Source organism: Typopeltis vanoorti, chromosome 9 (assembly GCF_054136105.1).
Source record: "Typopeltis vanoorti isolate ZY-2024b chromosome 9, IOZ_Tvanoo_1.0, whole genome shotgun sequence".
Classification (NCBI taxonomy): Eukaryota; Metazoa; Arthropoda; class Arachnida; order Uropygi; family Thelyphonidae; genus Typopeltis; species Typopeltis vanoorti.
In genome coordinates this window covers 1,586,172-1,613,282 of record NC_143557.1, presented here as the reverse complement: position 1 = coordinate 1,613,282, position 27,111 = coordinate 1,586,172, and the positions used below count along the sequence as shown (strand labels likewise).

Here is a 27,111-nt window from a genome sequence, read left to right as displayed (position 1 = left end):
AGGGTGGTGCAAAGACTGATGTATTCAACTATTGATTAGTTAGCATCTCAGGAGTGGTGGTGGTGGTGAATATTTTGGAAAAATTGGTTAGGGCTCAGATTCAGAAATGGGTTGACAGTGAATCTCTACTTTGCAATGAACAACATGGGTTTACTAAGGAAAGGTCATGTTTTAGCTATTTGATCAAATTCTATAACAATGTTAGCATTGTTATAGACTTGTCTGTAGCATGAAAGTATCATGGTATATCCATTCCACTTGTCTAGTTCAATGTCTAGACATTGAACTAGTCAAATGGAATGGATATACCATGATACCTTCATACTTTGCTAAAGCTTTTGACAGAATACAGCATGGTAGACTGCTGCATAAATTGGGGAAAATTGGTTTGGGGTTATAGAATATTAGCATGGATAAGAGGATGGCTGTCTGACAGATATCAAAAAGTGGTATACGTGGGATGTAAGTCTTCAAGATTTAAGGTAACTAGTTGTGTACCACAAGAATCCATGCTTGTTCCACTGTTATTCAATCTGTACATTAATGATATTGGGAAAGATTTGACAAGCGACATACAGCTATTTGCTATATGTTGCTTGTCAAATCAGGTAAGGTAATCAGGAATGCTGCTGATATGCAGTACTTGCGGAATGATTTGAACAGTCTGGAATTGTGGGCATGGGAAAATGGATGTCAGTTCAATATCAGAAAATGTAAAGTCATTCACTTCGGAATGATTAGATATCTAGTGTCGTATTATATTTTTTGGATTAGGCCAGAAGAAACTGATGAGGCTAGGGATCTGGGTGTGTTAGTGCCACGTGGCAAAGATTGCAAATACAACTCAGAAGATAATTGCAATGCTGAAACGAATTCACATGTAAAGATAAGGATGTTATTTTGCCTCTCTACAAGGCCTTGATAAGACCGCACTTGCACTATTGTGTGGAGGTCTGGTTTCTGTTGCAATTCTGATATATTGGAGAGAGTACAAAGGAGAGTGTTTAAAATGATATCAGGATTGTGGAATGCTGATTATGAAGACAGATTGAGAATTTGTAGACTGCAGACACTAGCAAACAGGGGAAAGTGGGGAGATGTGATTGAGACTTAAACTTCTGAAAGGGTCATATAAGATATTAATTGATGAAATTTTTTAATTTATGGTGAGTGGGAAGAGGATGAGAGGGCATATTTGGAAGCTTAGAATGAAGCCTGCTAAAAAGGGGGTGAAGGCTAGATTTTCTCTCAGAATATCGTGCGTGATTGGAATGGATTGCCATTGGATGTTGTGAGGTGCAAGCAGTGTGAATGAATTCAAGAATAAGTATGATTGCTGGTGTTTGTGGTATGTGGCCTCACACGATGAGTCTCTGACTCCCTGGAGGTTTCTCTTGATGATAATAATAATGTGAAACTACCACCATGCTTATTGGAGTCCTGAAGTGGCCTGAAAACATTTCATGTTTGATGTTTAGGGCAAAGTTTCTGATTTATATTAAAAAAATGAAAAAATAAAAAAAATATATATATATAAAACTTTGTCTACTAATGGTGTTAATGTAATATTGGTAACAGTCTTTTGTTTGTGTGATTAATATTTAAATATATATATATATATATATATATATATATACATATATGTGTTCACACGCACACACGTATATGTATATAGTATCAAAGAGCTTGATGCTGTTGGAAGAATGCTATATTTTACAGACAGTAAGCTAGTTAAGCAGTATGTTGGTGGAATGGAGAGGAAGCCGAGAACAATGTGGTCATTGGCGTGAGGAACGTACCTGCAGTTTTTTTTTTTAATTGAAGTGATATTAAAATACTATATATCCAAACCAATTATCTCAAAATTCACATTTGTATAGTAAGATGGTTTATTTATTTTTTTAAATTAAATTCATTATATCATTTAGGTATCTAATAGTGACTCAAAACATGACCTTCCGTTTTCCTTCCTGTGTGCCTTAGAAGAGGGCTATTTCTCTGATCTTTCCATCTTTGCTGAAAATGGGAAGGAGGTAAATGAAAACTCCATTTAATTTCTTAAATTTTGATTTTCAAGTGTTGCTTATTTTCAAATGCATAAATTGCCAGATTGTTAGCAATTAATGTTCACGACTTTTTTTTTTTTAATGGTATTAACAACACCAAGTGAACTATTTTATATTAAAAAAAAATGTTTTATTAACTTATATTTTGATGAATTTCAAATCAGCATCATCAGAACACAACACAGCATATATACATGACAGTAAGTGTAACAATGCAATTGTAACAGACAAAAGATCCAAAGTCCTAATTTGGCACCCTCTAATGTTGTAAATAAAAAAAAAAAATTATTGTAGCTATGTGAGAGTTGCTCTTAAAGTAGCAGTCTCCCAGATTTTTGGCAAATTAATGTAACCATATTTGTTCAGGTTAGGAAAATTCTTTCCTAACCATGTCTGGCTCAGAAAATAATCTTTCAGATCTGTAACAACTTCTGAATAGCACATTGGTTTTCTTCCATCTAATCCTGTGTGAAGGAGTGTTCAAAGCATGGTCTGCCATTCCTGACTTGCCATAATAATGATAGCAAATCTATTTTTTTATGTTCTTCCAGGTAGATATTAACAGATGTTTCTGTCTGCTCATAGTAGTCCAAGTAACAATCACAAGGAACTACATACCCTCCAGGATATGCTAGAATGTGAAGTTTATTCTTAGGATAGCAGATCAGAGTTGCTAATTTAACATGAAGTTTGAATGTGGTGCGAAGGTCATGTTTCATTAGAACTTTGGCTATTTTTTCTGATTATGTCTGACATATGGAATAGGAATGGTAATATTGTGCTACTGTGTATTAGAGAAGGGAGGAGTAATGGGTTTTTAAAGTTTTTCCACTTGGTTATACTATAAATTAAAGAATCCAAGGAATTATATTCTTGGTTTAGTCCTTTATCCAAGTGTAAGCAAACAAAGTTTCCACGTGAAGTAACTTCATTACTCATATATACGAGTTGTGAAGTTACTTCACGTGCAAACTTTGTTTGCTTACATTTTAATAAAGGATTAAACCAAGAAAATATAATTTTTTGGCATCTTTAATTTATAGGAGTAATGGGGCTATGTAGTATTTTATCTGTTTTATAGGAATTGTAGCTATTGGCTAAGAAAGTACGGTACAGATATTTGAGTTCTGTAGACAGAGCTGTATCATTAGAACAAATGTCCCTGGCTCTCTCTCTCTGTGTATTTTAAATATGGTATTTTAAACACATGTATGCGTGCATGTTTAAAATACCATACTGTTGGGTGGATGATGATGTGATTGTTTATGTAGATATCTTCCTGTGTGTTGGCTCTGTAAATGGAAAAGATAGTGATCCATTTTAAAGGCAAGTGACTGATTTGTCATGACAAGGTAAACTATTATTAGATTATTTTTCTACTTTGAAGGATTTTATGGTATCGGCTGTTTAGGTAGGTGATAAAAGCATCCAAAATGTCCTGTCCGTGAGGCCAAATGGCAAATACATCATCAACAAAGAATAACCACACTAGGGGGTGTACATAGCTGTGGTAAGTATTTTATATTAAAATTTCTATTGTATTAAAAGATAATCAAAGTACTAATAAAACATGGCCTTCACACCACTTTCAAACATCATGTAAATTAGCAACTCTGATCTGCTCTCCTAAGGATAAACTTCATCTAGCATACCCTGGAATGTATGAAGAGCCTTGTGACTATGACGTGTCCTATTATGGGTAGACAGAAAGATCTGTTTACATCTGCCTGGAAGAACATAAAAAATGCGTTCGCTACCATTATTATGGCAAGTCAGATTAAGCATTTTTCTATTTTTTTAAATAAATAAATATATATGTGTGTGTGTGTGTATTGCATTTTTATTTTTTGCATAGTCTGGAGAAACGTTGCTCTATAGACTGAACATGTATACATTTTGAAACTTCTTCAGGTGTCTAATTAACAGGGGAGTTGCAAACTAAACAGCGAATTTTATTTCACACCAGCAATGGCATAATTTTGAAAATGCATAAATGTAACAATGGCAAAACTCTGATATTTTATATGGAAATGAAAGATGGTAAATTTGATGTAGTAGTGCATATTCGAATACGTTTTTTTTTTTAAAGCCCCTTTAAATAACATTTAATCTGAACTGATCAGTGGGTACACTTAAATCTTAGAAAGCATTCTGTGAATAACATGAACAAGCACAATTATTTTGCCATACGTGCCAATTGAAAAATCATCATCATCAAATTCCTGACATTACATGTCAGGAATTTGATGATGATGATTTTTATATGATATGATATGATATGACAGGATATGATATGATGCTATTTCATGAAAATTTACCTCATTACTAACTTCCTATCTACAATTTTCCTCCAAATCAGTCTGTTACTTGTCAAGACTCCATCATCATTATCATATCAATCCACCTATATCTTGGTCTTCCTCAGGGTCGTTTTCCTGCCAACCTGAACACAGAACACTTGTTTTGCTAATCTTTCCTCCCATTCTGTTCAAGTGACCATACCACCTGAGATTGGCTCTGTTAACGCATTCCTGGATGCTGACAATGTCAAGTTCTTTCCTAATATCCTCGTTTTTAATATGATATTGCCATTGATGCCATCTGTTCATGCCTCTAATCTTTCTCAGGACTCTCGTATCTACGGACTCTGGTCTTTGGTCAAGTGTTTTATTTCTGACCCAGTTCCCAGATCCATAAGTTAAAACTGGTTTTAACACTGTCTTGTATACAGCTAATTTTGTGTTTTGACTAATTTCTCTCTTATTCCATATGAATTTATTCAATTGACTTCCTACAATACCAGCTTTGTGATTCTGTTGTCTATTTCCATATTTAATTTACCATCTTCACTAAAAATCGTGCCTAAGTAGGTTTATTTTTTCCACAGGTTCCCCATTCAAAACACGGTTGACATTTTCAACGATTCTACCTATTTTCATTGTCTTTGTCTTTTTATTGCTGACCTTCATACCATATCTATTATTACAGCAGTTATTCATTTTATTCAGGTAATCTTGCAAACTTGTAGCGGATTTATTTAGAAGTATAACATCGTCCACATAAAGCAAAAGAGCTGACATTAACATCTCCAATTCTGATATCATGTTTAATACCACTTTTCTTCATAATGTGATCCATATAGATAATAAATAACAGAGGGGATAATGTACATCCTTGTCTCACACCAGATTTAACATTAAACCATCTTCCTGTACTTCCTTCAATTAACTGCTGACTTGCAACTCAAATAAAGACTAATTATTGCTTGATATAATGTCCCATTGACACCATATAACTGTAGCATATTGAATAGCTTCTCTCTTGGCACCTTGTCATATGTCTTTTCCAGATCGACAAAACTTAAATACAGATCTTTGTTATGTTCCCATGCTTTCTCAACTAATTGTCGTAAAGTGAAGATCTGTTCCTGACTGCCTCTATTTGGCCTGAATCCAGCTTGTTCTTCACCAAGCTTTCCTTTCACAATTCTTCTCAACTGGTTCTCAAGTATACTGGCATAAATCTTGCCAGGAACACTCAGTAGGGAAATACCTCTGTAATTCTCACATTCAGTTTTATTTCCCTTTTTATATATGGGTACTATTAGAGCTCTACTCCAATCATCAGGAATTCGTCTCACTGTCTAGGCCTTCTGAACTATGCTGTGCAGCCACCGTAAGATTTTTATACCACCATACCAGCATTTCTGGTCGAATATCATCTACTCCTGCTGCCTTTCCACATTTCAAGCCTTTGATGGCTTTTTCTACGTCAAGTATGGATATGTATTTCTGACTGTAATGCCTGTTGAGTGTTTTTTGCCACTGTGCTATCACTGCTCCATACTTAAAGGATATCTTTTTCTCCTGTTTTCATGTCACCTTTATCATCTCTAACTCCTTTTACAGCACACTTTCCCCCCCATTTCTAAGCTTCTTCAACAACCTCCAGAATATCTTACCATCTTCTTGATATTTATTTTCTATGTTCTTGCCAAAGTCCTCCCATGACTTTTGTTTAGCTAGTTTTACACAGTGTTTAGAGTTCTTACATTTGTCTCTGTATTCTCTGAGAACACAAGCTGACTTATTTGTCAGAAACTTTTGATATGCTTTCTTCTTTTCCTTCACTGCCTCTTTAACTTCCTGTGTCCACCAGGGAGTTCTAATTTTTCTATCCTTGCAGACAACTTCACCACATTCCTCTCTAGCTGAATCAGTCAGGGTTTTCTTCAAGGCTTGCCACTGAATCTCCAAGGTTTGGTTCCTGTTCTCAAACTCTTTCATTTTTTCTTCAATAATCTTTGCGTATTTTAGTCTACAGTTCACATCTGAGAGTTGCTCAACTTTTATTCGCTTTAAAACTTTCTTACATGTTATTCTTTTCAATATGAAATTCAGTTTTATCCTGCTCAAGACTAAATAGTGATCACTTCCAGTTTCAAATCCTCTGTACACTCTGGTATCCTGTACCAGGGAGAAAACATCGCTGTCAACAATAACATAGTCAATGAGTTTTCTTATATCTTTCTTCTTCTCTCCATGTGAATTTGTGCACATTTTTATGTTGGAACGTGGTGTTAGTAATAACCAGTCCATGTCCTGAGCAGAAATCCAACAGATATTTGCCATTATTATTAGCTTTGCTATTTTCTCCAAATTTTCCCAAATTATTTTTGTATGTCTGACAATCATTTCCTACTCTGCTATTTAGATCCCAACAAGGACCAACTTTTCCTTTTTCATTGTGTCAGTTGCTTTCTCTAAAGCAACAACTTTTGTTTTGTTTCTCTAAAGCAACAACGTCTGTGGGACCACAGGCACAAATAAGTCTCATTGTCCAGTTCCCCATTCTGATATTTGTCCACATCACTCTACTTGAGATTGCCTGCCATTCAAGAAGATTAGCCTTGTATTTTGTCTTGAATACTATGGCTACTCCTTCTTTTCCTTGATTGTCATTGCCTGAATATAAACATTTTGTATTTATTGCTCAGAAAGATCTCACCAGTTTTTGTCTTTTTTGTTTCAGTCACCCCTATTATGTCGATCTGGTACTTATCTAATTCCTCAGCTAGCTCCATTTCTTTGCCATTCAGGCTTCTTATGTTGATAGTACTGATCTTTAACTCTGGTGATGTTGAGTTGGGGCGTGCTTTCAGATTTGCTCCAGTAGCTGACTTTTTGTTGTTCGCCCTGGTTCCCTGGCAATAACAACGGGGGCCTTGTGTAACCGGGCGACGCCCCAGCTGGCATGAAATTTTGTCATGTTTTACCATAATTTTACCATAATTATGGTAAATTTATGGTAAATTTTACCATAATTTATCATCACAAATTATGATGGTAAATTTGTATAATTTACCATCATAAATTATACAAATTTATAATTAAATTTGTATAATTTAATCATAAAAATATAATTTGTTCGGCTGAATCCCAAATTGCCAGCCCATCCTCGTTTGTTTGGTATCCAGGTAGATACCCAATAGGGTGAACGAGGAAGGTGAGAATTAGACATTAGGTCAGAAGCCCTGGTCGGTTCTCCGCATTCCTTTAAAGGCTATGTGGAGGTCTTCTCTCAGTTATACAGCTTTGACCCTTAAGCACCCCCACATTAATTAAGTGTTGTTTAAATGTTTCAAATATTCAGCTAATATTAGCCCTCCTCTTGCTAGAGATCATCCTTTTCCTAGTGATTCTCATCCTCATATCCTGTGGTACTACAAACCAAGAATATAATTTCTTAGCATCTTTAATATCAATCATATCGATTTATATCATTCTTTAAATTTTGGGAAGTGAACACTATTAATCGTTCACAATTTTTTTTATTATTTAAATATTTAAATAATTATTTAAAATTCTTTTTAATCTATGCTTTGATCTTTAATAGTGTAATCATATACTTCAGCTGTTACTGAGACATGAAGTAGTATATGCATGCTTTATAACTCATTCTTATGATTCGAGTTTTGTATGTTCCCTAATGGTCTGTCTCCCTGATAATATCCATTTAGCATTCAATGAAATATATAGGAGTTACTGAATAAAATTATCTCTCTCTCTATATAGTTTTTATTACATGTGTTAGCTAAAATAAACAACTTTTATTGTTAAAAGACCAGAAGATAAATGATAAAATATACAAAAAAGCCAACATGTTTCACTAGCCACTGTCTAGCATTTTGAAGGCTGAACTGGTGTGAAAAAAAATGCATTAAGTTACATGTAAAACATACACTTTCATGTGTTAGCTGTGAAACTTTTTTTAAACTGTCTTTACCTCTTTCCACTCCCTTGGAACTTTGCTAGAACTGAGACTTATATTAAACAACGTCATTAGAGGGACTGAAATCTTGTAGCAAACAAGCTGACACACTGTCCTGTTGCACCGCTGTATTCATTCTGATATTTCTGAATATGGTGAGTATCTCCAGTTCATCTAATACAACTTCACTAGTTAGACTTAAAATTGACTAACAGTATGAACAGAAATGAATAACTGCCAGTTCAATGTGACAGAGACATAAGGTTTGGATAGAGATCACAAGCTGTGTTTTATATTGATGGAACTGAACTGCAGGAAACTGGTGAGGAGCATGAGATGTTTAGGCAGTTGAGCTTAGCAAGTGCAAGAAGAATGATTGTTATGGGAGATTTTAACTACATTAGTATAAATTGGGAAGAGGAAATTGCATGTCATAATAAGGGAATGGAATTTCTATACTTCTTGAGGACAAATGTTTTAGGCAACATGTAGTAGAATGAACACAAGGTTCGAGAGCTTGGATTTCGTCATACCATCAGAAGAGCTGATTATAACTTAGATGGCAACTCTGTCCCCATTTGGAGAGAGTGACCATGTGGTTTTGATTTGGAAAATGAATAGACATGCAGGAATATCAAAGAGAAAGGAATGTATGTGGAATTATAAGGCAGCTGATTATCAACTTGGAGCAGTTCCATGGAGGGAGGAATTGGAAGGCCGAGATATCATTAGTGCTTGGGGAATTGTGAAGGAATATTTATTAGCAGCAGTAGTAAGCTGTATATTACGAGTGAATAAGAGGACACAGTTTGGTGTAAAATGAATGACAATATTAAACAGGAACTGCAGATTCCTGTTTGATATTGATAGCAGATGCATGAAGAATATAAGACTCATGTTGCCGGCGTGGTTGACCGAGTGGTTAGCGTATCTGCTCTTCAGCCAAAAGGCTGCAGGTTTGACTCCTGCCCGGGGCATAGAGGTCTGCGAAAGGAGACAATTAATAATTCTCTCCTTTACCATCCTTTTATTTGATAAGAAAAATGAGAGCATGATTGGGAGTGAAAGGAAAATGAAAGAGCGAGTATTGTACGGTGATTCACTAGTAAGGTGTAATAGATGAGAGTTCGATAAAATCGTACTTACAGGGTGCTAAAATTAAGGATGTAAGTGAGGCTATTAGAGTGCAAAAGCAGAGGGGAAAAGAAATGATAGTAGTGGCAGGAACGAATGATTTAAAAGGTGAAAAATTTGCTATGAGAGGGGACCTGAAGGAATTACTAGAGGTAACAAAAGAAAAGAGTGAGAGAGTTAAGATAGTGAGTCTGTTGCCACGGTATGACAGAAAAGAGTTGAGAAGGAGGGCCATAATTGCAAATGACTTTATGCGCAGGTTATGCATGAGGAGTGGGGTGGAGTTTGTGGACGTGTGGAATGAGTTTGATGGGCGAAAGGACTTATACAAGATGGATGGTTTGCATCTGAATGGATTTGGTGTGCGGAGACTGGAAAAAGTGTTGCTGAATAAAGTGAAAGTGGATGTGCAGAATCAGAGAAACTAGAGCTATTGGGGGGGGGGGGGAGTGGATATGCAGACATCAGTGAGACATTTGAGTGTAAGAATGTGTGATAATGTGCCTGAGCTAGTACGAAGGACAACAAATCAGAATGGGATAGTTAGTATAAGGTATCAAGATAGGGATGGGACTAACAGGCTTTTGCACTTCATGTATACTAATGCTAGGAGTATTAGGAACAAGAAGGAAGAATTTTTGACCTTGGTTGGCTCTTCCTGGCCACAGGTTATTTTGGCATTAGTAAGACATGGCTGACAGAAGATGATATAGTTAGTGGAATAGAATGTGACGGGTATAGTGTGTTCAGGAGAGACAGAGAGAAAAGCATGGGGGGAGGAGTGTTACTGATGATAGCTGATGAACTGCAGCCAAGGAGAATTGAAGTTGAACTGCAGGATAGTGAAGAGAGCACATCTGAGGCTATTTGGTGTGATTTTGAGACTAATGGAACAAAATATACAGTTGGGTGCTGCTATAGACCAGGTGATGGAATTAGATGGTAGAGATAGTATGCATAGACAAATATATGCAATGCGTGGAAGGAGGGTAATAATTATTATGGGGGATTTCAACTATGGTAACATTGATTGGAAGAAGGAGAGGACACATGGGAGGAAGGAATTGGGTTTTATGCAGTTATTAAGGGATAACTACCTGAGACAGCACGTAATGGAATATACTAGGGGTTGGAGAGTGCTTGACCTAGTAATTGCATCTGAGAATTTGACTGTAATGAATATGACCACATTGCCACCTATTGGTGAGAGTGATCATAAGGTCTTCACCTGGAAGGTGGCTAAATGTGTGGAATTTTCAATTAAGAAAGGGTACATGTGGAGTTACCGGGCTGGTAAGTATGACAAGCTTAGTAGATCGCTTTGGTCAGTGCCATGCCATGTAAAACTGCAAGAGCTGGAGGTTGATAGTGCATGAGAAGTGGTAAAAGAGCGTTTGAAGGAGGTAATGGCTGACTGTGTATACCTAGAGTCCGGATAGTAAATCAAGTAGGGATTAAATGGATGAATATCACCATTAAGCCTGAGCTGGAACAAAAGAAAGAACTGTGTGATCTGCAGGCCCAAGAACAGTATAAAGCACAGGCCAGAAGGGTAATGAGTGTGGTAAGAAAAACAAAAGTGGATTATGAAAGGAAATTAGCCATGCAAGCTAAAGAGAATCCCAAACAGTTTTTTCGATATGCTGCAAGTAAAAGAAAAAATGTATACGGCAGAATGATTTTAAGGAATGCCAGTGGTAGGGAAGTAACCGAAGCAGTTGATATAGTGGAATTACTGAGCGAGCACTTTGCAGGAGTATATCATCCAGGTGATGATATTGCAGGAATGAAGGAACCAATAGCTTATACGGGAATTGAGGTGAACGAAATGGAGGCGAGTAGTATATTACAAAACCTTAATGTGAATACATCTGTGGGATTGGATGGTATACCAGCTCGGGTCTTACGTGAAGCGACTAAAGAATTTTCAGTGCCCTTAACCATTTTGTTTAATTTGAGTCTTGGGTTTGGGTTACTCCTGAGAGGGTGGAAAGAAGGGAAAATAGTTCCACTGCATAAAGGAGGTTTCAAGACTTATGTTGCAAATTACCGACTGATCAGCATATCAGGAGTCGTTGTCAAGGTCTTGGAGAAAGTAGTCAAGAGAAAAATACAGGAATGGATTGATGAAAGTGGGATACTGTATGGGGGGGACAGCATGGTTTTGTGAAGGGTAGATCATGCCTCCGTAACTTGCTGAAATTTTATAACACACGACGGCCGAACTGGTTAAGGGTAATGGTTTACAGTGATACCGCTGGACCTTGCTAAGGCCTTTGACAGGATACCACATGGAATTATAATCAGTAAACTGCAGCTTATGGGAATGAATGTAGGGTTGGTGAGATGGATAGGAGGGTGGTTGATGGAGAGATATCAGAGAGTAGTTTATTCAGGAATAGAGTCCAAAAGATGTCCTATGACTAGTGGTGTGCTGCAGGGTTCTCTTCTTGGACCACTACTATTTATTTTGTTCATTAACGATATAGGAAAGGATCTGAGATGAACTGTTCATTTGTTTGGTGATGATGCGAGGTTGGGTAGATCAATAGTGAATGCACATGATGTCAAAATTTTGCAGGATGATTTGGATGGATTGGAGGACTGGGCTAAGGAGAATGGATTTCAATTTAATGTGGCAAAGTGTAAGGTTATGCATTTTGGGGTGAAAAGATTATCAGCAATATACCACATTGGTGGAACTGTACTCCAGCTGATTGACGAGGCCAGGAATTTGGGAGTGTTGGTGGATAGGGAGTTGAAGTTTAGGGGACACATTGCAAAAGTGGCTAAATCAGCTCATCAAATCACTTGGTTACTGAAGAATGCTTCGACGAGCAGATACAAGGAAGTTATTGTTCCTCTGTATTGAGTCTTGATAAGACTCCATCTTGATTACTGTGCCCATATCTGGGCACCAGGGTTTCTTCTTGATGGGGAGGAGGTGGAGAGGATCCAGAGGCGAGGGACCAAGATGATAGCAGGTCTATGGAATGAACCTTATGAGAACAGGTTGAAGATTTGTGGGTTGCAGAAATTGGTTGATAGGTGGAAGAGGGGTGATATGATTGAGACATTCAAATTACTGAAGGATTTCTGTAAGATAAATTCAGAGGATATTTTTCAGAACAGGACTGGTGGTGGGAGGATTAGGGGTCATCCATGGAAATTGGGCAAGAGTGTAGTTAGCAAGGGTGTTAGAACTAAGTTTTTTACTTGGAGAGTGGTGAATGAGTGGAATAAGCTGCCAGAATCTGTTGTGGGTGCCATGACTATGAATGAGTTCAAGGCAAAGTATGATAGATACTGTGTGGATGTTGAATAGTTGTTCTTGAAGGACCAAGAACAACTATTCAATCCAAGAACAAATAATGTTTAGGGTCTCCCTCGATGAGTCTAAGGGACTCCTTGGAGTTGCCCGTAATAATAATAATGTTAGGATAGTGTAGTAAAGTATAGTAAAGAAAGCAAAACTGGAATGTGAGAAGAGATTGGCTCTGAGATCCAAAGACTAAGGAAGTTTTTAGCTGTTTGGCCAGTAGGAGGAGAAATGATTGTGGAACAATGACATTGTTGGATAAAATGGGAATAGAGTGACTGATGCAAAGGACATAGTGGAGTTGTTCAATGAACACTTAAATGGGCATTTTCATCCTGCAGAAGAAGGTTTTAATACTAGAGGGATAGGACAGGTTTGAGGTTTAGAAGTGCAAGAAGAGAGTGTCTTTCAAATACTGAGTACCCTGGATGTCAATAAAGTAGTGGGACTGTATGGAATTTTGTCACAGGTTTTGAGAGAATGTGGTAAAGAACTGAAAGTGCCATTGACCTGGATTTTCAATGAAAGTCTGGCTAAGGGAAAGGTACCTAAGGAGAGTAAGATAGTGCCAGATGATATGAAGCTGGGATGGGTTATTAGTAATAGTGCAGATGTAAGAATCCTGTAAGAGGATTTGAATAAACTGGACAGATGGGCATATGGATAGGTGTGTCAGTTTAATGTAGCTAAGTGTAAAATCATGAAGTTTCAGATACATTGATGGGATTGTGTATACTCTGTTGGAGGAAGAAGGGGGAGACAAGGGATTTTGTGGTGATGATTGATAGAAACTTGAAATTCAGGGAACATATTGCATAGGTGGTGAAGATAACCCAGAGGATTACTGCAATACTGAGAAGGATGCTGACCTGCAGAGATAAGAGTTGTCATTCTATTGTATCAGATCAGACCACACTTAGATCAGACCCTGATCAGACCACACTTAGACTATTGTCAAATTTCGTCCCCAGGATTTGAAGAGGATAAATTAACTGTGGAAAGAGTTGTTGTTTTGTCCTTTGAAGAGTCTTAGATGTTTCCATGTGCTCCTTGAACTGCTTTGGCTATGTTGATGATTTTGTTTGTATGGAGCTGTTGTTCAGGATTAGGGTCTATTGCTTGCAAAGCTGCTGTAATTGCTGGACAGGTAAAAATGTGAGTGGGTGTCAGTTCGGTATTAGGGCAGTTGTTGCAGTTTCTATATGTTCTTGTATCATTTGTATTGATCTTCATTCCTCTATAATGTCCTGTTCGTAGTCTTGCTATTGTGGTGGGGGTCTTTCTGTCAGCATTGATTTTGGGAATTTGATGTTGTATCACTGATTTCAGTGAAATTAGTTTAGCTTTTGCTAGTGCATTAGCAAGAGTTATCATGTCAGTTTCTTGGTTGAGTTCTCTGGCCTCTTTTGCTAATTTATCAGCTGCTTCATTGTAATCGATTCCTACATGAGCAGGAATCCATTGTAAAATGCAACTTTTTCCTAAACACTTTAGTTGATTTAAGAGTTTATGGGTGTCTTGTGAGAGTTGGTATTCCATTTTTGATTGCCTACACAGCTGATCTTGAGTCACTGTATGTAAATTATAATTCTCTCGGATTGTTGAAAGAGTGTAGAGGCAGATAACAAATATGTTATCAGTACTATACAATGTTATGAATTCAGGCTGAGGGAATGTGAACTGCAGAGTTTGTTAGATAGAAGAAGGAGAGGTGATATGATTGATGTAAATTGTTGAGAGGTAGTTACAGGGTTGACACTGGGGAGTTCTTTCGATGGGTGGAACAGGGGGAAAGGAGTGAGGACAAGCAGCCATCCCTGTTAGTTACAAAAGGAAGCAGTGAAGAAGAATGTGAGAAATAGTTTCTTTGCATTGAGGGTGGTTAAACTGTGGAATGCATTCTTTGATTGAGTGGTGAGAGCATTAACGATCAAGACAATGAGTTCAAGGAGTGGTAAGATAGACTTTTTTTCTAAGATGGGCCTCCCACGATGAGTCTTTTGACTCCATGGAGGCCTGAATAATAATAATAATAATGATAATAATAATTTTTCGATGCCATAACAAAATAACCAGAGTTTATCATAAACTGAATTTTGGTGAGATATTGAGAAAAAAACTCAGCTTGAATTAATTCCAAAGTGTCTGACTAGAAATTAAAAACAAGATATCAAAACCATTATATCAATATTGCTACAGGTGAAATTTTCTGCACTAGTTTAAAGTGGGCCAGTTACTTAATGTGTGATGGAGTATTATAGCCCCAATATAGTAACATGAGAAAGTGTTGTAGTACTTCCACTAAGTTTATGGTTAATTTGTGTGTGCAGGTGTTATTATTCAGAACAACTGTCCACAGGTACTCTTTGACTTACGACAGGGTTCCATTCCAACTTCTCTGATGTAAGTCAAGGGTTTTTTTAATTCTTGATTTGTTTGATTTCTGTTATAATATTTTCATAAATTAGGTTTCTATTTAACTTAAAACGGTTAAAAATTTATAACTTACATAAACATTTGTAAATTATTTATTAGCACATATACATATAAATACATAAATAAAATTGAGAAAGAAAAATTTAAGAAAACAAAATACATAAACACATATCAAAAATGGTGCACTTACTTTAATTTGAAATTCCTTTAAATATTAGTTAACATAAACAAATAACTTACTAACGTATCTTTAATTAAACAGGTGAGTAACTGTTACTCATTTGGACGATATGGAACTAGCAGCTTCTCCTGTTATTCGTATGTTATGTAAGTGAAATTGGCTTTTCAATCGATAAAACCAACCTTTACTAGTGTTAAATGTATGCTCGCCATATTTATCTTCTTGTTGTTTCCTTAAATTTTGTCAAATAGACTGCGTGCTTTTGTTTGAATCGTAAACAAACTGAGAGGAATATTCTTGTTGATTTGATCATCTATTGATATCATTAAAAGCTTCTCCATTTCATGAATTGGCCATTCTGTTTTTTTCGTTAAAATTGTACATTTCATATTAACTGCCCCTTTAGCTGCCTCCATTATTCTTGATTTATCTTTTATAATTGTTGAAACAGTTGAATGCGATAGTTTTTCTTCTTGTGCTATTTCACCAATTTTCTTTCCTTTGTCATATGCTTTAATGACCTTCATTTTAACATCTTAACTTGAAGCTTTCTCGCCTTCTTTTTTATGTTGGAATTTTCATCAGTAGTATTACTTCTCTTACTGGATATGATAGGGTTATGACGAGATACAAAAATTGCAACGAGAGAAATGAACGCTTCGACTGCTGATTAGCATGACTGCTGATTAGATAAGTTAGAAGTTTGTAAATCATAGCAGTGGCTATTGCATATGGGTGATAGGCTTTGCTTGTGGACTAATGGTGACGCTTTGATGCGTATACACAAGCAATGTGATATATGTATGTATATGCTGGCGGCAAAGTTAAATATGAGAATTTTTAATAATAATTTTTGGCCATTGTAAGTCGAGTCATCATAAGTCGAGGACTACTTGTATAATGTAGATTTTGAGCAACCTATATATTGTTCAAAAGACAGTCTTGAATTATGTGGTTTTAATTATTTCTACATTTCTGAAATTACTGTGAATAGTTTTCATCTACATTAACTTGATCAAAGTCTAATAAATAGATTTACTAAGATTAATTATAATTATGCACAGCATGTTCAGGTTGTGGTAGATTAGAAACCGCATTCTTTATAAGTTTGGTGAAATTACCATTTGGCCAAGTTCAACATTGGAGATATATAAAAGGATCTTCTCTAATTTCTTCTCACCCTCCCCCATCCCTATCATACGTAATTTCACCTCCTGCAGAATGGACTCCTACTGAGAATATGTGTATAGATATTATATACAAAAATCCTATGTCATTGAGCACCTCCACTATTTAACCACTGAAATGAAATCAGAAAGGTTAAAGGTTGTCCTAATAAGCATAACTATACACAGTGTGCCTCTTATATAATGAGACAGAATTCATATAAAAATGAGAGCAACTTTTCCTGATTTATGCTCTCGCATGGACCCACACTTTGCCATTCAGGCATTCGAAACCGAAATCCGTACGGAATAGGCTGGTTTCTCCTTATTCCAGAAGTGTTTTACGTCTGTAGAAGTGTGTATTCACAGAGCTAGTTTGCCTGTTCTGAGGGACGAAAAACCTGAGTTTCCAGGTGAAAAAAACCCTCTACCTCCGTATGAGACCGGCTAACTCGCCTTTAGTTGAAAGAGACCAGATAAAGGTTCCTCACGTCATTGATGGGAATCGAACCCAGGTCTTTCCGACCAAAGGGTCGGAAAGACCTGGGTTCAGGAAGAAACTACAGGAAGAAATATCGTTTATTTATTTTCAATATAATCTTTGCCTTAACATGTTTGTATCATTCATACAAGTTTTCAAAGCACATCTGGCTGGCGAGGATATCTTTGAGTCTGGTGGCCACTTCCTTCTGGATGACTTCCACCGAGTCAAATGGGCATCCTATGAATTTTATTTTTAATATTGGAAACAAAATAAAAAAAGCTTGTTACTGCAAAATCTTTTGCAGTAACAAGCTTTTAATTTTGGAATTCAAAAACTGCTTCATGTTTAATGCCACAATGTTGTGCAGTACAGCCAGCTGTATGTTCTGTACTGCTCTCCTCTCACTCATCTCATGTGTTGTTACAAGTTCCTTATAAACAGTTATATGAATGCCAAAGAAAAGAATCAGCTTTGTTTTGACTGAAAACTTCTGCAGTCAAATATTTTCTTGTTTCACATATATTGGCAATTGGCATTCCATGCTTTGCCAATTTGTTTGGTGATTCTATGATTGCTGTTGATGAGCTCACAAACCTTTCCCACATTTTCATCAAGCTAAAGTGAGACAGATCTTCCTTGCCATGGATTATTTTGTAATGAATCCTTGCCATTTTGAAATTGCACAGACTATTCAACAATTTTTGTATGTTATAGACAGTCTTCCCTTTACACCAGTTTAAGATCATTATATCTTTCTGAGGTAGATTTCCCCTGTTTAAGATAAAAATTTACCATTATTTGTTGTTTCATTTTTGAATTTCTGACACAAAGCACTAATTCCATCTAACTCAAACTGCACCTTGAAGAGAATTAATGAAGGTATTTTACACTATAGCAGTTAAAATAATATACTGTTTTGCCCAGTTCTATGCATAGTACACCCATGAAAAATTGTCTTGTTATTTAACAAGCACACTATGTATGTGTGTATGTAGGTAATGTAAGAGCAGTGATCTGGGATTTACTTCAAGTAATTAGTAGGTAGGTTGTTAAAAACTTCAAATTTACAGACACTGATGTACCTTAAATTTTTTAGATTAAATTCTTTAGGCCACCGAGCAAGTATGCTTTGAGAGCCACTTTCCTAAGAACATAACAGCAGGATTTTTATTTTGGTGTTTTACTGACAATTGAAGTCAGAATTTGTTTAATATGAAAACATATAAATAAAACTTTAGTGAAATCTGATTTCTATTCTTTGGTTGTAATTTAAATTTTCTTTTAACATTGCAGTTTAAAGTGCATAAAATAGTTTTACAACTTGGCAATCCAAGCCTTACTTGGATACAGAATCCTTCTCCACTTGATGGTTTGCCAGAAGATGTATTATATGCAATTCTTCATTATTTGTACTGTGAATGCCTGCCAAATAATCTACAAGAAGAAACAGCCAGAAATTGCGTAGTCCTAGTAACAAGATTAACAGGATTTGAGAAATTTGGTGAACTTTGTGAATTATTTCTAAAAAATTCTGCTCTTAAACAACGTAAGTTAAAAGATTTGTGCTTTCTTTCATATGTGTATTGTCATATGTACTGTGTGTGTGTGTGTGGAAACAAACCCATGACAGAATACACATGAGTATGTACTAATTAGTTTTTTTATACCCTTTCCCTTTCTCATCTCTGTTGTTTGTAACATAAACGATGTCTTGATTGGGTAATAGGCATCCAAGGAGTTGAAGGAGATTGAGCCTTGACATTACATCATTGTTTACCAATGTATCTTTAGCAGAGATTCTTGACCTTAATAAGCCACATTTCTCTTCTAATATAATTGAATTTTTCAAATTCAGCATTTATTCCTGTTGCTTCTTATGGAAACAAAAAATATATATAAACAGCTGAATGGGACTGCCATTGGTTACCCCCCACCCCAACCAACTTCTACATGCAACATTTTGGAAATCTAGCACTCACCACATTTAGGTTCAAATAATGATCTGGCTGCACTATGTTGATGTATTTGCCATTTGACCTCATGGCCCAAAAACATTGAATACATCTTTAGCATGTCTCAACAGCCAGCATCCAAAACTAAACTTCTGTATAGAAAAAGAAAATAACAATTGTCTCACCTTTCCAGATACAGTAGTGACAAGACTTGCTAATGGTTCATTATCTTTTTCCATTTACAAAAAACCCACACATACATGATGGTACTTACATAAGCAATCACACTGCCACACATCCTAACAATATAGCATCCTCAAAACACTTAATCACTGAGACAGGACTCATTGTTCAAATGACACACTACTTAAAACTGAGCTCAGTGGCCTTTGTAACACCTTTTTAGCCATTGGCTATACCCCATGCAAAATAGATAAAATATTACGTGTATCTATCAACCCCTCTTACAATCATCACACATGATTACAGTAAAATTATTCCAGTCCCATATATCAGGGGTGTTCAACCTGTCGATCGCAAAGCGATTTTTGGTCGATCTCTTGTGTATTCCTCCTTACTTACAAATTTAATTAAAACTGAAAACGTAATATTTTATTTATCATTATTTTGTATTATTTTTAATTTGCTTTAAGTGTATTGCTATTGTTTATTTATTTTTCGTTAAAATTGTCATATCAGTAATTTTCTTATAAGTTCGGGTAAATGTATTAATTTGGATTAGTGGACGTCAAACAGCGAGATGAGTGAATACGATTATAAGCAAAGTGTAAAAACTCAATTGTAGGTTAAATATTAAATATTCCAAAGCACATTACATCGATTTTTTACTTAGGTTAAGTCCCATGTGAATATTCTAAAAAATAAACTTTGTTTGTCTCGGTATAGTTTGTATTAGATGTTTTTGTAAATAACTCTTTTGAAGCTAACTGTATATACTGATTTAATAAGAATATGTTAGAGTGTTAAAAACAAAGGCACTGTTTTTGTCGCCGAAGCTGTACATGGCAGCATTAGAAAGATTGCTTTTGAAACTTGTATATATGAGAAAGGCTTGCAGGCTCTAAATGTAAACATCTCCGAAGTCAGTCAGAAAGAGTTCAAACAACTTTCCGATGGCTGGCAACTTACAATCAAAAGAAAGCGGAGGAGAACAAAAGGTGTGCCAAACTTGAAACTTAAGATGAAAGAATCATACCAATTCTTTGGGGGTTGCCAAACTTCATGCGAGGTATCAGAGGAGGCCTAATAAAAAGGGACTGAAGCAAGTGGAAGGGGTCCTGGTTCCAGAATTGCTGTCAGAGAGGAGGCCGCCCAGTCCAGAGTCACCGACAGAGAGGCTGCCAGGATCCACGTTGCTTGAGAGAGGAGTTTCTTGCTTCCAGAAAGGAGCTTCTCGGTTCGACACATTACTAGAGAGAGACTACTTCTACGCCACAGACAAGGTTTCAAATTGCCGAAAGGAAGAGTTCCAATTGCCAGAGAAAAGTTTCCAGGCCAGAGAGGGATCCAGTTAACAGTTGGCAGCAGTTCTAGCTGTTGAAACGGCAAAAAAAGAAGGCAGTCGTCCAGGCATTTTCAGCGAGCCCAAGCAGAGGAGAAAAGGTAAGGCAAATTTCATGAAGCACCTTCGCTCGTAAGTTTTTCTTTTCGGCAAGGGAGAGTAACTTTTTGCCGGAGCTGAATGAGCCCGCAGCTTGCTACGTTCCCGATGATATGCAGCTGAGCCAAAATTTCCTGAAGAAGATCTGAGACTAAAGAATTGCCATAGAACTTTTAGTGAAAGACTTTTGACTGAAGGTGAGATACAGAGCTTTTGTAAGTTCAAAACTTTTTTATAATTCCTGTTATGGTTGATCCAAGAAAGACTTTTAAGATATATTTTTAATAGTGTTAAGAAATGTCCATAAGAGTATCAATTGGCATGTTAGAGGTTGATATCAAATGTGTGAAGATAACTTAACACAGATTTAGGTAAACTCTTTACGAGTAAGCTTAGAGATTAATAAGTAAAAATTTGTAAACTGAGAGTAGGTAACCTTATGTGTTAAAGAAGTATTTAATGTTGAAGAAAGAAGGTTCTAATTTTTGCTAAAGAGTTTTTATAGATGGATAGAGAAAGCAATCTCCCTAATGTTAAAATTGTGTATATTTCATTGTAATGTAAATAATTGTCATTTGACTTTCTTGTTAAAAGAGTGCTGCCTGTTTTTTATTTACAACTGCACTGTTTCTAAAATAAATCAGACTTCTTGACCGGGAATCTAAGCGAGTCAGCCAATGTGCGAAATTAAGAAAAAGAATAGACCACGACTGTTTGTGAAAGTTTTAATGTAGGAATTTGTGTTAGAGAACGAGAGAGAGAAATCTACCAGCCATATATTTGAGTTCTTTTTGCTAATCAAAGATATTAGTGGCACAGTCTGATTTTAAATAAATTTTCTAATATCTTAGGCATAAGACTCGTAATGCGAAAAGTAGATAAACTGAGCACGTAATAAGATAAACAAGAGAGATTCTGAGAGAGAGAAAGCATGTACAGCAAATTAGAATAACGTAGAATAAAGTATAGAGTAAAAGACATCACAAGTAATTAATAGAAATTACAAGTATACAAAGTTAAATAATAATAAAAGTTTACAATGTCCCAGTAACGACTGGATAGCAAAAGTAGACGTATAACAAAAGCACATCGTATGCGTTTCGTTTAATTTGAGGATAATCATGAGTTTATCAAAGAAATCGAAGACGTATCATTTTCACAAGGCATGGGAAACGGATTTTTTTCTTTACAATGGTAAATGGAAAATGTTGTTGTTTGATTTGTAATTCATTTGTAGCAATTCCAAAAAAAAAGGTAATATTGAGAGACATTTTTGACGCTACATGCAAAATATGATGAAGATTTTCCCAAAAATTCCGAAATACGTAAATCAAAAATTATAAATTTAAAGGCAGGGCTTTCTGGACAACAAAATATGATTTCGAAAGTAATAAATAAATCAATGTCAGTCACTATTGTATCATTGAAAGTGTGTTGTTTATTAGCAAAAGCGAAAAACCTTTTACTGATGGAGAGTTAATAAAAGAATCGTTTCTTGCAGCAACAGAATCTTTATTTTCTAATTTTAAAAATAAAAATTAAATCATTATGAATATTAAAGATTTACAACTTTCCAGAACAATGGTTATGAGAAAAGTTGAAATTTTAAGTGCCGATCTGAATACTCATTTAATGTTAGACATTCACCAGTGTGTTGCGTTTTCATTACAATTTGATGAATCGAACGACTTCACTGATATTGCTCAGTTAATGGTATTTATTTGCATGGTATTTCAAGATTATTCAAGTAAAGAAGAACTATTGAAAATTATACTGTTATTGGGAAGGACTAGGGGAGAAGACATTTTTTTGGCATTTGATGAATTTGTGAAACAACACAAACTTCCTCTTTTTAAACTTGTGTCTATTACTACTGATGGTGCTCCTGCAATGATAGGTAATAAATCGGGCTTCATTTCATTATGTAAAAACGATGACAAATATCCAGATTTTTAAACGTACCACTGTATTATTCACCGACAAGTACTGTGTAGTAAAAGATTAAACACAAAAGATGTTTTGGATATTACATTTAAAATTGTAAATTCTGTTCGAGGGAAAGCCCTGCAATGGCAGTTATTTAACTTACAGGCAGATGATGATGGGGAACTTCTGTTGTACAATAATGTTCGCTGGCTCAGCTGAAGTTAATTTTTAGAAAGATTCTTATCAATTGAGTGATAAAAGATGGTTGTTACACTTATCATTTTTAGTAGATTTCTATACGAAATTAAGCAATTTAAATTTAGAGTTACAAGGTAGAGATAAAAATTTAATTGACATGTTAAGTTCAATAAAAACTTTCCAACAATACTTACTTTTATTAAAGAAAAATATAAATGACCGCGAATTTAGACATCTCTCATATTTATTAAAATTTTTTGAACGAAATCAAGAAATGCTTCGCTATGGTTTGAAAGAATTTATTCATGAAATAGAATTAGTTGAGGAAGAAATAAATTCAAGATTTAAAGATTTTAATAAAACTGAAATGATTGTATCTTTTATCAATAATGCATTTAAAGAAAACTTAAACATCACAGAAATTTCAAAATAAAATTAGTGGGCTGTTTGATATAAACCAAGCTGAAGTAGAACTTGAGATGATAAACATTCAGAATAGTTTACATTTAAAATCAATAAACAATGAAATCATTTGGAAGTATGCACACGAAAAATTCCCAATATTAACTGATATTGCGTGAAAAATTCTGTCATGTTTCAGATCGACATACTTGTCAGAATCCACCTTTTCAAATATGACAGTCATAAAAAAATCAATTAAGAAACCAAATTACAAATGATCGTTTGGATGATTGTCTGCAATTGGCCACTTCTGCATATTAACTTGACTATGAAAACATTGCGAGGTCCAAACAATGCCAAATTTCACATTAACTTTTTTTTTTTTTTTTTAATCAACCAGCATTTCCTGTAACTTGTGAGTTTGTAATCAGTCTGTTGTTTTTTCTAACTCTGGTTTTCCAAAATAGAGAAATAAATATTTTATTGCAATATATTTGTTTTTTTTGTTGTATTAAAATAATTAAAAGTGATAAATAAATTTTTAAATACACAAAGTTTTTAGTTGTTTATTTGTGCGTAATCAGATATCAGGTTGGGGGAAAGTGATCTATATAAGAGAGTAGATCACTGAATAACTTAAATATAATAGAGTAGATCGGCAAATTACTTTTTATAGGAAAGTAGCTCGCGTAGTAAAAAAGGTTGAACACCACTGCCATATATCAAGGGCACATTATAAAATATATCTAAAAGTTAATAATTAAAGACTTAATTCTGTATGTTAATCAAATAAATAATAGTTTAATATCCGACATGTTTCACTGACTAATATCTGTCAGCATTTTCAAGGATACACTGGTAGGCAATGGAAAGTAACAAAAACTAGGAAACTAACCGACAATTCTAAAAATTATATAAAGTTATCACTGTGCGTGATACAATACGCGTGTTTTTAGAATTGTAGATTAGTTTCCTAGTTTTTGTTACTTTCCATTGCTTACCAGTGTATCCTCGAAATGCTGACAGATATTAGTTAGTGAAACATGTCGGATATTAAACTGTTATTTACTTGACTAACGTACAGAATTAAGTCTTTAATTTATTAATACTAGTGGTCAAGAAAAAGGTCATAATATATCTAAAAGTTCTCTACAAATATGACTTCCATTCCACTTTTAGACCACTCATGCAGCTAGCTAACTTCATTAGTTCTTCTAAAGATCAATTTCCTCCTGTTCCACATCCTGCAGTGTATAAAGTTCTTTGTGCCTTTCAGTTTGGCCAACTTATGAACAAACTGGTAGATCAGTTAACAATTTGCCCTGAAGAACACAATAATTGTATCTGCCATCATGTCTATGGTAAGGTGGGACTAGCACACCATGCTCTGGATACTCCTTCATGTGAGATTAAATGGAGGAAGACATCAGTTTTTCACTGAAGCTATAGAGATGATGGCAGATACAATTTTTCTGTCCTTCAGGGCAAATTGTTAACTTATCTACCAGTCTGTTCATAAGTTGGCTAAACTGAAAGGCACAAGGAACTTTATACACTGCAGGATGTGAAAGAGGAAGAAATTGATCTTTAGAAGAGAATCCTCTATTGGCCAATTAACTGTTACTTTGAAGAAAACAGACTAACTGGTCTCAGAATGACTGTCATCCAGATCTTTGGCAAATTAATGCAACCATACTTGTTTCATCATATTTAATCTTTATAAGTACCAAGAAGCAGTAATTGAAACAGCCAGCAATGAAACAGAAACTGCAATAGTAAGAATACGTAGAGGTAAAGAGCCAAGAAGCTCTTTAATGAGGGATTTGATGAGAGATAAAATAATGAGGGATTTATTATCCCCTTAACTTAATACGGAGATATAAGACAGGGGTGCTCCCTTTCACCACACTGTTTAATCCCTACATTGAAGATGCAATAAATAAATTGAAAGAATTAATAGAAACAGGAATTAAGATAAATAGAATTGATATTAACTGGCCATACTTTGCAGATGATATAGCTAGTTATAGCCTCGTAAAGAGGGCAGAGATGTCAAAACTGACTAATAAATCATCTTTTTCTAATGTAATGTCTTTGATTATGTTTATATCAGAAACACACAACACTTTATAAACATAATCAAAGACAGAACATTAGAAAAAGATGATTTATTAGTCAGTTTTGATGTCCCTGCCCTCTTTATGAATGTCCCAATCAATGACACAATTCTTCTTGTACAGAACAAATTCCCTCCAGATATGGAGGGAATATGCTCTTTGCGCATGTATTACTTTCTGGTTATTTTGTGTGGCAAAACACTTGGTATCTTTAATTTACATAAAAATTGATTTGCTCCAGATCTTCCATCTTGGAATGTATGTGAGTGTGATAAAAAGTTAACCATCTCTGTATAGAAGTTGTCAGGTCATGAAGATAATTCACATACAAAGATTTACTATGTGATGCTTGGACAAAATAAGGATGAAAATAATTTGTGAACTAAAATTTACTTTGCTTTCCTGGAACCTCTCTTCTTGGTTGCAATTCTTCAGCTATCATGAGTAAATCCCTTTTGTCCTGGTGGTGTTTCTATTTTCTCTGAAAATATAGTACTCTTTGCATTCCCTTCTTATAACTGTATTATTCTGTAATTGAAGTCTTGTTAAATCCTACAATTTTGCCCACGCAAACCAATATTTGAACTCCTCACTCTGATTCCTGATATGTATGTATTAGCATATGTGAACTGCATTATCTCCTTGGGGCCCAACAGATACCTTTTCAGCCCTATGCATACTGACCTGTGTACCTAATCAGCTGTAGTTTCACTGATACACCGATTTTGCCTCTGTTCTTTCATGCAAATGATTCATATATTTAAAAATAAAATAAAATAAAATAGCTGCCAGACTCTGAATCTATTCAAACTGAACCCTTCAATTATATATAATCTGTTTCATCCATCAGATTCATTCCATGTATTTTGTCCAAGTCAAAGTAAGCAATAGGTATACTGTTTGAATCTTTTTAAGGACTTCTCTTCAGTCTTGAAACCTGAGAAACTTCCATTAAGATTGTTTGATCATCCCATTTTCAGATTGCTTGCCTCAAGAGTGCCTGCACATACACCTGTAATCTACATGTAGCGACTGTAGTTTTTCTTATTTTGAATTTCCTTTCTGTCACTTAACACAGCTTTATCCTGACACTTCCAATTCCTTTTTAATACAGGCCTTCCATTTTATATATGTCCTTTTGTCCAACAGATTTACTTCATGCCCCTTCAAACTTCATTCCTTTTAGGAAACTGTGTATTAGCTTATTTGCAATCATTGCTCTTTTTTTCTCAGTTCACTCCATTCATACAATGACAACCAACTTAGTCTTCTCTCTCGTGCTTCATTTTCATTTCTTCTAGTAACTCTCTCATATCCTCTCTTACTCAGTTCTTATCTCCTTTCATATCCTTTGTCTGCTAAAACAACAATCATTTCCTGATTGCCCTGACTCTGCTATGCTTTAGTGCCATTATTGCAGCATTATATTTTTTTTCATTAATCAGAACAACAAACGTTCAAATTAATTTACTTAAATGTACCATTGTCAATTCACAGCAATCAGTACTTTACCAAACAGCTCTCACATATTGAAATAATAACTAAGTAATTCATTTTGGAAAATTATGGAGACAACTACTGTGTTTGAGTAAAACTTTAGTTTAATATAAACTAAGATCCACTTTCGATGTTTCGACCTTTATATCAAGGTCATCTTCTGGGACATATGCACTATATACAGAAAACAAGCTACACTACAATCTACATGGTTTGTTAAAGTCATAATTCACTAAGTAATTCAGTTTACCTCTCCAAAGAGGGTGAGGAGTGGTTTCTTTGCATGGAGGTTGGTTGAACCATGGAATGCATTGCTCGATGGAGTGGTGAGAGTGAGAATGG

At 35.3% G+C, this 27,111-nt stretch overlaps 1 protein-coding gene across 1 annotated transcript in view; it reads left to right on the top strand.

Moving 5' to 3' along the window:
- Window positions 1–27,111, top strand: part of LOC150102843 (uncharacterized) — an 836,492-nt gene that overhangs the window by 212,722 nt on the left and 596,659 nt on the right. The window contains exons 6-7 of the mRNA XM_090397955.1: window positions 1,929–2,033; window positions 18,350–18,602. Coding sequence (XP_090254081.1) covers window positions 1,929–2,033; window positions 18,350–18,602 — 358 coding nt within the window. The remainder of the gene's footprint in view (window positions 1–1,928; window positions 2,034–18,349; window positions 18,603–27,111) is intronic.